The sequence below is a fragment of the Dendrobates tinctorius genome, unplaced genomic scaffold (genome assembly GCF_039654945.1).
Source record: "Dendrobates tinctorius isolate UK_male_01 unplaced genomic scaffold, ASM3965494v1 ptg000035l, whole genome shotgun sequence".
NCBI classification, from domain to species: domain Eukaryota; kingdom Metazoa; phylum Chordata; class Amphibia; order Anura; family Dendrobatidae; genus Dendrobates; species Dendrobates tinctorius.
The window spans coordinates 7,614,421-7,627,099 of record NW_027361703.1 but is presented as its reverse complement, the minus strand read 5'-3'; the positions used below and the strand labels follow the sequence as shown (position 1 = coordinate 7,627,099).

General features: G+C 42.3%; 1 protein-coding gene across 12 annotated transcripts in view; it reads left to right on the top strand.

Annotated features, from left to right (window-relative positions):
* PPHLN1 (periphilin 1) overlaps positions 1-11,376 on the top strand; it is a 185,386-nt gene extending 174,010 nt beyond the window's left edge. For all 12 annotated transcript variants that reach the window (XM_073573247.1, XM_073573252.1, XM_073573249.1 and 9 more), the window contains one exon: positions 9,917-11,376. In XM_073573247.1, the coding sequence (XP_073429348.1) occupies positions 9,917-10,102 (186 nt within the window). In that variant the 3' untranslated portion in view covers positions 10,103-11,376. The remainder of the gene's footprint in view (positions 1-9,916) is intronic.
* The last annotated feature ends 1,303 nt before the right edge of the window (positions 11,377-12,679 follow it).

Here is a 12,679-nt window from a genome sequence, read left to right as displayed (position 1 = left end):
AAACTTCTGTCTTTGCCCCAAACTTGCTGGTGTCCTTGCCCTCAAACTTACTGGTGTCCTTGCTCTCAAACTTACTGGTGTCCTTGCCCTAAACTTGCTGGTGTTCTTGCCCTCAAACTGACTGGTGTCCTTGCCCTCAAACTTCTGTCTTTGCCCCAAACTTGCTGGTGTCCTTGCCCTCAAACTTCTGTCTTTGCCCCAAACTTGCTGGTGTCCTTGCCCTCAAACTTACTGGTGTCCTTGCTCTCAAACTTACTGGTGTCCTTGCTCTCAAACTTACTGGTGTCCTTGCCCTAAACTTGCTGGTGTTCTTGCCCTCAAACTTGCTGGTGTTCTTGCCCTCAAACTTGCTGGTGTTCTTGCCCTCAAACTTGCTGGTGTTCTTGCCCTCAAACTTGCTGGTGTTCTTGCCCTCAAACTTGCTGATGTCCTTGCCCTCAAACTTGCTGGTGTCCATGCCCTCAATCTTGCTGGTGTCCTTGCCCTCAAACTTACTGGTGTCCTTGCCCTCAAACTTGCTGGTGTCCTTGCCCCCAAACTTGCTGGTGTCCTTGCCCTCAAACTTACTGGTGTCCTTGCCCTCAAACTTACTGGTGTCCTTGCCCTCAAACTTACTGGTGTCCTTGCCCTCAAACTTACTGGTGTCCTTGCCCTCAAACTTACTGGTGTCCTTGCCCTCAAACTTACTGGTGTCCTTGCCCTCAAACTTACTGGTGTCCTTGCCCTCAAACTTACTGGTGTCCTTGCCCTCAAACTTCTGTCTTTGCCCCAAACTTGCTGGTGTCCTTGCCCTCAAATTTACTTCTGTCTTTGCCCCAAACTTGCTGGTGTCCTTGCTCCAAACTTGCTGGTGTCCTTGCTCCAAACTTGCTGGTGTCCTTGCTCCAAACTTACTGGTGTCCTTGCCCCAAAGTTACTGGTGTCCTTGCCCCGCTAATTAATTACAGTGATACGTGCATCATGTGGTGCCTGAGTTTGAGTTTTGCATTAGTAAGTAATTATGACAGATAGGAAAGGGTTATCCTGCCGTTATAGATTCTAAACGTAACAAATACTACATGTCTTCTGCCATGTAGAAAGGTGTGCTGCTCCATTTTTTCAGTTTATACCACTATTATTCATTAGGAGCATAACTGCTACATTTATATGGTAACATTTCATAGCTTTCATTTTGCACTGGAACGGATGAGACTTTTGGTTCCTTACAAAGTTATGTGACCTCAAAAATATGCAAAAGGAAATATTCTTTATTATATCTGTATGTTTTAAACAGGGCTGTGGAGTCAGTCGTGGAGTCGGAGTCGGTGCTCATTTTGGTGGAGTTGGAGTCGGTATAAAATGGACCGACTCCTAAAATATATAATAAATTGGGTACAGTAGTTCAATGCAGAATGTGCTGAATATTTTTTCATAGGAATTTGGGAAAGTTATGAAATGTCCTATCAATGGCTGTTCTATTCCTGATCTAAGGCTACATTCACACACAGCATTTTTCCTGCGGTTTTTGAGGATACGTTTTTCAGTTGCAAAAGCCGATCAGTTTTTTAAAAAACGGCATCACCTGAAAGGTTTTTGAGCTCATAGCTAATGTTTTCAATAGCAAAAGCAGATTAGAAATCTGCTCTATCTATATATCCATTTATCCATATCTGTCTATCCATATCATATCTGTACCAAAAAGAATGAAAGCCAGATAGCACACAGACTAGCACTTCTTTTTTTTAGCACCAGTCAGGTACACCTCATAGCTTCCCAAAAGGACGCCCAGGACAGGCATTGCTCGTCTTCAGTAACACATCAACATCAATTGATAGTTGGAATAAATAGACTGCATTCACCACCACATCTTGTTAAGGTGCAGGCTTTACTTTCAAGTGTAGGGGTGTGCAGTATGAGGTTCTGCAGCAGCTGAGGTGTGCAGTATGAAATTCTGCAGAACAGTATGAGGTTCTGCCCCCCCTAGGTTTGATCCTGGCTACGCCCATAGTGTGAATGTAGCCTGAGGATCTAGGCTTTATCTAAGCCGAGATAAGTCATAGTGTGTGTGTGTGTGTATATATATATATATATATATATATATATATATATATATATATATATATATATAATATATACATACAGTACAGACCAAAAGTTTGGACACCCCTCAACCAAAGCGTTTTCTTTATTTTCATGACTCTGAAAATTGTAGATTCACTCTGAAGGCATCAAAACTATGAATTAACACATGTGGAATTATATAATTAACATTAATAAGTGGGATTTCTTGCCTTATAAATGAGGTTGGGACCATCAGTTGTGTTGTGCAGAAGTCTGGTGAATACACAGCTGATAGTCCTACTGAATAGGCTGTTAGAATTTGTATTATGGCAAGAAAAAAGCAGCTAAGTAAAGAAAAACGAGTGGCCATCATTACTTTAAGAAATGAAGGTCAGTCAGTCCGAAAAATTGGGATAACTTTGAACGTGTCCCCAAGTGCAGTGGCAAAAAACATCAAGCACTACAAAGAAACTGGCTCACATGAGGACCGCCCCAGGAAAGGAAGACCAAGAGTCACCTCTGCTGCGGAGGATAAGTTCACCCGAGTCACCAGCCTCAGAAATCGCAGGTTAACAGCAGCTCAGATGAGAGACCAGGTCAATGCCACACAGAGTTCTAGCAGCAGACACATCTCTACAACAACTGTTAAAAGGAGACTTTGTGCAGCAGGCCTTCATGGTAAAATAGCTGCTAGGAAACCACTGCTAAGGACAGGCAACAAGCAGAAGAGACTTGTTTGGGCTAAAGAACACAAGGAATGGACATTAGACCAGTGGAAATCTGTGCTTTGGTCTGATGAGTCCAAATTTGAGATCTTTGGTTCCAACCACCGTGTCTTTGTGCGACGCAGAAAAGGTGAACGGATGGACTCTACATGCCTGGTTCCCACCATGAAGCATGGAGGAGGAGGTGTGATGGTGTGGGGGTGCTTTGCTGGTGACGCTGTTGGGGATTTATTCAAAATTGAAGGCATACTGAACCAGCATGACTACCACAGGATCTTGCAGCGGCATGCTATTCCATCTGGTTTGTGTTTAGTTGGACCATCATTTATTTGTCAACAGGACAATGACCTCAAACACACCTCCAGGCTGGGTAAGGGCTATTTGACCAATAAGGAGAGTGATGGGCTGCTACGCCAGATGACCTGGCCTCCACAGTCACCAGACCTGAACCCAATCGAGATGGTTTGGGGTGAGCTGGACCGCAGAGTGAAGGCAAAAGGGCCAACAAGTGCTAAGCATCTCTGGGAACTCCTTCAAGACTGTTGAAAGACCATTTCCAGTGACGACCTCTTGAAGCTCATCAAGAGAATGCCAAGAGTGTGCAAAGCAGTAATCAAAGAAAAAGGTGGCTTCTTTGAAGAACCTAGAATATAAGACATATTTTCAGTTGTTTCACACTTTTTTGTTAATTATATAATTCCACATGTGGTAATTCATTGTTTTGATGCCTTCAGAGTTAATCTACAATTTTCATAGTCATGAAAATAAAGAAAACTCTTTGAATGAGAAGGTGTGTCCAAACTTTGGTCTGTACCGTATGTATGTAATCGATATTATACAGTGTATTACATATTTACAATTTATTACAGTTTTTTGTGTTCTAAAGTTGTATTCCAATAAATAGATATTATGTTCTATCTAAATATCTTGATTATTGGATCATAGAAATGATTAAATGTCTGATGTTCACATTGTACTACAATAAATTTTTCACTTAAATATAAGCAATATATGTGGGAGTCGGAGTCGGTGTAAGGGAAATTGAGGAGTCGGAGTCGCAGGTTTGGCTTACCGACTCCACAGCCCTGGTTTTAAATTAGCATTGAGAAAGCGGACAGTTTTATGTTTGATCGGTTGATATTATATTTGACCCTTTAGTGTAATGTAGATTGTTAGCTACACAATGTTTTCCATCATTGAAAACCATTCTGGTTTGAAATGTAAATTGGCTAAAGTGAAGACCTTGTTTATGAATTGTGTTCACCTCAAGCAATCTTAAGGTACTGTCACACTTAGCGATGTACCAGCGATCCCGACCAGCGATATGACGCGGTCAGGATCGCAGGTACATCGCTACGTGGTCACCTAGTGAGCTGCCACACAAGCAGATCTCACCAGCGACATCGCAGGGGGGAGCGTAGCCGATCGCGGCCGGGTGTTCGCTGATTATCACAGCTGACATCCGGCACTATGTGTCAGGGGCGGTCATGGACCGCCCCCGACACTTCGACCCCTGGCACACTGCAATCAAACACGATCGCAGTGTACCAGGGGTTTAGGGAAGCATCGGCAGGGAGGGGGCTCCCTCTGTGCTTCTGAGACCCCCACAGCAGCGCGATGTGCAGCGCTGCTGTGGGGGTCTCCTTCCCTGCAGGTCCCCGAATCTAAAATGGCGGCGGGGGCCTGCAGAGAGCCGGCTTCCTCATGCCTGGAAAGCGCCGGCATGAGGAAGCCTGCAGCACTGCCTGTGACAGAGCGCTGATCTGTCACATGACAGTGATGTACCCCCTGGGACATTGTAGTAAAGTTTAAAAAAAGTTTAAAAATAATTTATAAAAAAATCGCTAAATTAATTAAAAAAAAAAATTCCCTAATTCATTTTTTGAAAAAAAAAATTAAATGTACACACATTTGGTATCGCTGCGTCCGTAACAACCCGCCCTATAAAACTGTCCCACTAGTTAACCCCTTTATTGAACCCCTTAAAAAATAAATAAAAAACAAAGCAAAAAATAAAGCTTTATCATACCGCCGAACAAGTGCAATAACGCGCGATCAAAAAGACAGATATAAATAACCATGGTACCGCTGAAAATGTCATCTTGTCCCGCAAAAAAACAAGCAGCCACACAGCGTCATCAGCGAAAAAATAAAAAAGTTATAGCTCGCAGAATAAAGCAATGCAAAAATAATTATTTTTTATATAAAATTGTTTTCATTTCATAAAAGCGTCAAAACGTAAAAAATGACAAATGAGGTATCGCTGTAACCGTACTGACTCGGAGAATTAAACCGCTTTATCAATTTTACCGCACACGGAACGGTGTAAACGCACCCCCTGAAAGAAATTCATGAAACGCTGGTTTTTGTTCATTCTGCGTCCCAAAAATCGGAATAAAAAACGATCAAAAAATGTCACGTGCCCGAAAATGGTACCAATAAAAACGTCAACTCGTCCCGCAAAAAATAAGACCTCACATGACTTTGTGGGTCAAAATATGGAAAAATTATAGCTCTCAAAATGTGGTGATGCAAAAACTATTTTTACAATAAAAAGCGTCTTTTAGCGTGCGAAAGCTGCCAAACATAAAAACCGCCATAAATAGTAAATCAAACCCCCCGTTATCACCCCCTTAGTTAGGGAAAAATAATAAAATAAAAAAAATGTATTTCCATTTTCCTATTAGGGCTAGGGTTAGGGCTAGGGGTTTGTTGGGGTTAGGGTTGGAGTTAGAATTGGGGGGTTTCCACTGTTTTGGCACATCAGGGGCTTTCCAAACGCGACATGGCACGTCATGAACGTGCAAACCACCCTTGGGGGTAAAGGGATTAATAACAGCGATTGCAACACTGGCGTCGGTAAAAACCGACCCGAATCATGTTCTCTGGTGTCTCAGCTACCCCCGGTACCCAAGAGCCCAGAGAAATTCTGACTCTGGAGGGGCGCTATAAACTTATTTCTTATTGCTGTTAAAAAGCGGCGCTGAGACATAAGTACCCTTAACTGCCACCGTTAAAAGGCATATCGGCGGTCGTTAAGAGGGTAAGGATTTTAATTTCTCCCACTGCTTTCCATCCACCATCATTTAACAATCTATGTACCATAGAATCACAGAATCATAGAATCGTAGAGTTGGAAGGGTCCTCCTTGGCCATCTGGTCCAACCCCCTGCTCAAAGCAGGATTCGCTAAATCATCCCAGACAGATGTCTGTCCAGCCTCTGTTTGAAGACTTCTGTTGAAGGAGAACTCACCACCTCTCATGGCAGCCTGTTCCACTCATTGATCACTCTAAAGCCCCCGTTACACACTGCGATATTGCTAGCAATATCGCTGTAAAGTCACCGATTTTGTGACGTTGCAGTGATATTGCTAGCGATATCGCTGCATGTGATACTTACCTCCGACCGGCTCCCCCGCTGGTTATCGCTGATCGCGCGAGAAGCTGCTGGGCCATTCCTCGTCGGCCACTTCCTGCGGCGCTTCCTGCTGTGACGACGAGCGACGCGTGGAGCCGGGCGGGAGGACGCAGGATCGCCGCTTCTGACAGGTAAGTAGCGACCCCCGTCCCCAGCGATGTCGCTGGTGAGATTTGCCTGTGTGGCAGCTCACTAGCGACCACCTAGCGATGCACCAGCGATCCTGACCGTGTCATATCGCTGGTCGTTATCGCTGGTCCATCGCTAGGTGTAACGGTACCCTAACTGTGAAAAGGTTTTTTCTGATATGTAATCTGTGTCTCCTCCCATTGCTTCTAGTCTTTCCTTGTGCAAATGAGAATAAAGTTGATCCTTCTACAATGTGGCAGCCCTTGAGATATTTGTAGACAGCTATTAAGTCTCCTCTCAGTCTTCTCTTCTGCAAGCTAAATATTCCCAAATCCTGTGACCTTTCAGACAGGGTTTGCAGACCGGTCACCATTCTGGTCGCTCTTTTCTGAACCATTTTTCCCTATCTGCTGGCTCACATTTCACAGAGACAGCTACTATTTCTTAAATCAATCTGTCAACAAGTTTATGCCATGTAAACAGAGAGCAGCATAATGAAGAGACAGAGCCCCTGATTTCAGCAATGTATTTCTTACTCGGCTGCTTGCTGTAGTTTTGATAAAATCACAGTTTTATCAGCAGGATATTATTGCTAGAGGACTAATAACCTTGCTACCATATAGTCCTCCACATTCATGAGTTCTGTATAACCCCGCTCCCATCACTGATTGACAGCTTTCTGTGTAACTTATCCATGGCCAGAAAACTACCAATCAGTGGTGTGGGTGGGTTTACAAAGAACTCATCTACTAGATATGCAGCACGTAAAACATTGATTTTATCAAAATGACAGCAAGCTGCCCAGTAGGTGACACATTGCTGGAATCAGGATCTCTGCCTTTAAATTATGTTGCTCTCACATGAAGTAGCAAAAACTTGGTGACATATTCCTATGGCTGGGCTGTCCACTACTTTACAACCCCAGTGTAATCAATTCAGGCTGCACAATAAGAACAATGTATGCTCCTATCCCGCAGCGTCACATTTCTAACAGTTTCTGCACCGATGTTCCCGGAGAATGTCGACACTTGTGACCTGCAGGCTGCTGCCAATGAGCGATCATTAGTCAGCACATAGCCACATCTCGCTTCGGGAACAGCAGCACAGACTTTGCTGGAATGGGCGCTGTTGCAGAAGGTGATTTATATATTGTTTATATTTTTAATTTGGGTCCTGAATTGAATAAGCGGTTATTGTACAGTAGTGGATGACCCATTGAAAGGCTCGAAAAATGTTTTGTCGTCCTTTATTCTGTTCCTACGGACTTCATTACATTTTCCTACCTCTTCTATTCTAAATATGTTCATAGAAGCAACATCTATGCTCAAATCGTATCTTCTCATCTAAGTATGAAGCAGTGTCATAGTATGGAATGACATATGTACATCCAGCCCCTTAGGGCCCCGTCACACATAACGACTCACCAGCGATCCCGACAACGATATCAACGTGTCAGGATCGCTGGTGAGTCGCTACATGATCGCTGGTGAGCTGTCAGACAGCTGCACCAGCGATGCTGAGCGTGCGGCGTCGCTGTGTACTTTAGTTACCAGCAAGCAGGAGCTGCTAACTAAGGTACACATCGGGTTTCTAAGGGGCATGCGTCACTTAGAAACCCGATGTGTACCCTGGTTACCAGCTCCTGCTCGCTGGTCTCCCGCCTGTCACACGCCGCGATGCGTGCTGACCAGCGGGAGACCAGTGACCCCAAAAATGTCCTGGGCTTTCCATCAGCGATCAGCGATACCAGCAGGGGGGCCGGTCGCTGATAGGTGTCACACACAGCGATCTCACTGGTGAGATCACTTGCATCACAAAACTAGTGACTCAGCAGCGATCTCGCTAGCGAGATTGCTGTGTGTGACGGGGGCTTTACTCTTAACGACCGCCGATACACCTTTTAACAGCAGTAGTTGAGGGTACTTAAACCACAGCGCCGTTAATTAACGGCGCTGAGGTTTAAGGTTATAGGGCCCCCCCAGAGTCGGAAAAAAAGTCCAATTTGCCATTTAATTTCTCTCTCCTCTGATGTGATCCCACATCAGAGAAAATGGCGGGCGCATGCCCAGTGTGCCTGCCGAGATCTGCCGGCCAGCACCTGACAACAATAGGAAATTTCACCTAGTGGTTCATTTTGCTCACCATATCACAGTGATCAAAATAAAAAAAAATAGTAAACAAAACCTCCTTTTATCACCCCACCCTTAGTTAAGGAAAAATAATGAAATAAAAAAATATATTTCCATTTTTCCATTAGGGTTAGAGTTGAGCTAAAGTTAGGGCTAGGGGTTATGGTTGGGACTACAGTTAGGGTTGGGATTAAGGTTAGGGGTGAGTTGGTGTTAGGTTTGTGGTTAGAGTTGGGATTAGAGCTAGGGGTGTGTTGGGGTTAGGTTTGTGGTTAGGGATTAGGTTTGTGGTTAGGTTTGTAGTTAGGGGTTAGGTTGTGGTTAGTTATGGTTAGGGGTGTGTTTGGATTAAGGTTGGAGTTAGAATTGGCAAATTTCCACTGTTTAGGTACATCAGGGGGGTCTTCAAATGTGACATGGCGCCACCATTGATTCCAGCCAATTTTGCGTTCTAAAAGTCAAACAGCGCTCCCTCCCTTCTGAGCGCTGCCATGTGCCCACACAATGGCTTTCTCCCACATACGGGGTACTGGCGTACTCAGGAGAAATTGCACAACAAATTTTGTGGTCATTTTCTCCTGATACCTTTGTGAAAATAAGAAAAATTGGTTCCAAAGTAAATTTTTTGTGAAAAAAGTAAAATGTTCATTTTTTCCTTCCACATTGCTTTAGTTCTTGTGATGTACCTGAAGGGTTAGTAAACTTCTTGAATGTGGTTTTGAGTAGCTTGAGGTGTGCAGTTTTTAGAATGGTGTCACTTTTGGGTACTTTCTGTCATAGTGACCTCCTAAACTCACTTCAAATGTGAGGTGGTCCCTAAAAAAAAATGTTTTTGTAAATGTTAGAAAAATGAGAAATCGCTAGTCAACTTTTAACCCTTATAACGTCCTAACCCCAAAAAAAGTTTCCAAAATTGTGCTGATGTAAAGTCAACAAGAGGGAAATGTTATTTATTAACTATTTTGTGTGATACCACTGTTTCAGGGCATAAAAATTCAAAATTTGAAAATGCCAAATTTTCAAAATTTTCGCCATATTTCCGCTTTTTCATAAATAAATGCAAGTCATATTGAAGAAATTTTACCACTAACATGAAGTACAATATGTCACGAGAAAAAATTCTTAGAATCAGTGGGATCCGTTGAAGCGTTCCAGAGTTATAACCTCATAAAGTGATAGTGGTCAGAATTGTAAAAATTGGCCTGGTCATTAAGGTGAAAATTAGCTCTGTCACTAAGGGGTTAAATGCCTGGTTTACAAGCCTACAGAACCCATAAAATGCACAGATTTTTTGGAAAGGTGCACATACGCTGTCATTGTGTTACATATTGGCCATTACTACGCCTTCCTGCCAGTTATTTGATGTTTGGTATATGGAATGCTGCTTTTAGTAATGAATGTAGCAGCCTGTCAACAAGCTCGGTATTTTTAACAGTCAGTGTTACTTACTATTACTTTTATTTTTTTTGCATAGGTCTACAGGCAGGACTGTGAGACTTTTGGCATGGTTGTGAAGATGCTTATCGAAAAGGATCCGTCCCTTGAAAAGCAGATCCAGTTTGCGTTACGGCAGAATTTAAGCGAGATTGGAGATCGATGTATTGAAGAGTTGAAAGCGTACATTGCAGAATATGACGCTGCACACCAGGACATGGCATAACGTGTGAACCGGAAACACAAGAATCCAGTTATGTTTTTCGGACTGTAGCCTGGAAACAGATATATTGTCATGTTTTTCGGACTGTAATCTTAAGGTTTTGTTCACTAGTGTCTGTTTCTTTTTCCAATAGGTTACAGTTAAAGACTTCCATGTAAATAATTACGTCACTGTCATCTGTGTATTTTACGCAAGTGTTTTTTTTTTTACTTGTTTTATTGCATATTATTTTACTGTGGTGTTTTGTTTCCAGTAAAGTGACTTTGTAATTAAAGAGTCCTACCAGTGTATTGCTAAGCAAGTTAAAAACTGTAATAGTTCCAGAATTTGGCATCTTTTTAGAGAGATAATTCAGTACTGGACAATCTGTACTCTATAGAAACTAAAAACAATATATAATCATTACCACAGTGGCTCCGTTCCAGCGATATGATGTGACATTGTTGTGTCACTTGGCCACTCCGGCTTATCCATATTCCGTCAGGGCAGACATCTGCCCTGATGAAATAGGGCCTGCAGCCATTCTAGAGCACTTCTCAACTCCCACTGGGAACAACAGAGAGGACATTGCTGAAACACCACTACTTGTAGGAGGGGAGAATGGATTGTTTTTATTTTCTAAAGGGCTCTGAATTGATTAAAGGGGTTCTTCAAGAATGTGATAAATATGGCACCTGTGAGAATTCAAACAGCAGCCACAGTAGTCGGGAAGACTTCAGGCTGAAGAACCTGAGCTCGAGCTGTATCTCAACTGTCAGAGGAGCTGTAGTCATAAGCACACATGCTTGCCTCAGCTGAGGAGCAGCACTGTGGATGTGATATGGATTGATTCTTTTCACTGATTGATTGAGCATAAGGGGCGAAGGGAGGGTTTCCCCAGCTTCAGTGCTCAGCAGAAGAGGTTCGCAGCACTGCTCCTCAGCTTAGAGAGGTATGTGTACTTGTGAGGGCAGCTCCTCGGACAGTAAAGATATGTCTCGAGCTCTGTTTCTTCAGCACCCAGCCATCCTGACACGTAACTAGGATGGCTGCAGTTTGTCACAGATGCTATGTTTATCACTCTCGAAGAACCTATTTAAGCAGGAATTATCCAGTAGTGGACAACCACTTTAACAAATGATTCGAGCAGCTCCTATTTCTGAATATATGTTTAATTTATTTAGTTATTTTACATGTGAAGAGGAGTTTTCAATTTTTTTAAAATCAATATGAAATTGTATATTTTAGAACTATGTTCAATATTAGAGAAATAAACATCATATGGTCGATTGTGGTAATTTAGTGTGTGCTATTACTGTAAAATACTTGATGTATTTAAAGGAAATGTGTCAAATGGACTTGGTACAAATCCATGATGGCCTCCTGGCTCCTGTTTTTACATGGATTGTCATGTTACCATTTATTAATATGAACTTACACGATATTTGCCATATTTTCTATGTGTACACGTCAGGACACGGTAACTTATGTACGTTGCACAAGAGAAGATCACAGCGTCCTGTTATTTCATGGCAGGAAGTGTAGTTATGTAGCGTCCGGCATTGGAGGAAATTCAGTTTCACTGGATTCTCAGCCACAATCACTATAATTAGTTACAACGTTGGCATTCTAAATTTCGAGGGGCCATATATATTTATTTTTTTTAAAAAAAATTTTCCCAACAGAAACCAATTCTGCAGTTTTAAACTATTTAATTTGTGCACTGAAGTTAGTTAAAGCAGCCCAGGTTGTAACTGGATTATAGTAATGGTTCTTAATCCATCATTCTGCAGTTTTGTTTTTCCTTTCACCACGTGGTAACTTAAAAATGACCTGATAAGTCCCAGAAGGGGACTTGCAATCTTCAGATTTCTCATACATTACATAGTATTACATTGTATTATGTCTATCAGGCGGTTTATTAGACACAGAAAAACACAATAAAACAAACGTATAAAAAATACTCTCTTGCAAAAAAGTAACAGTAAACAGCAAGTGCTAGTAAAAAGATGATCACAAAACAGAGTAGTTGATACGTTTTTTGCAAAAAATGTATACTGAGCCGCTCTACCAAACATCAAGGTATACCAATCTCCGAGCACCCCTAACTAATGTATTTAAAAACCTGATCATGTGTATAGTACCTGCATAAGCAGGATTCAGGCAGGTAAGGTCCGATGTGGACATGCTATGGAAGACGGCTTTTGTGTGCATGGCCCATAAGGAAGGGGTGGAAACATCCCTATCTTGCATGAACAAGAAACCAATTAGACAAAAACACATGGGCCATGCACACAGTAAATACGTCTGTATGACAGTATTCACACCACCAAAAGACTGAAAACACAGCAAAACAAACGTATAAAAATAAGTTTTTAAATCTGCAGCGTGTCAATTTCTCTCGCGGTTATACTGCGTTTTCTGTGCGACTTTTCCCCTAGACTTACATTAGATGCAGAAAATCCACAGCGTGCAATCTTAGTGCGTTTCCATGGCGGAAACACATCAAAAACGCATGTAATCCACACCCAACTATGTCAATAAAGTTTTGTCAAAGCAAAGTATCAAAAACAAAGCAGCTTTATTTAAAGCATGATACAC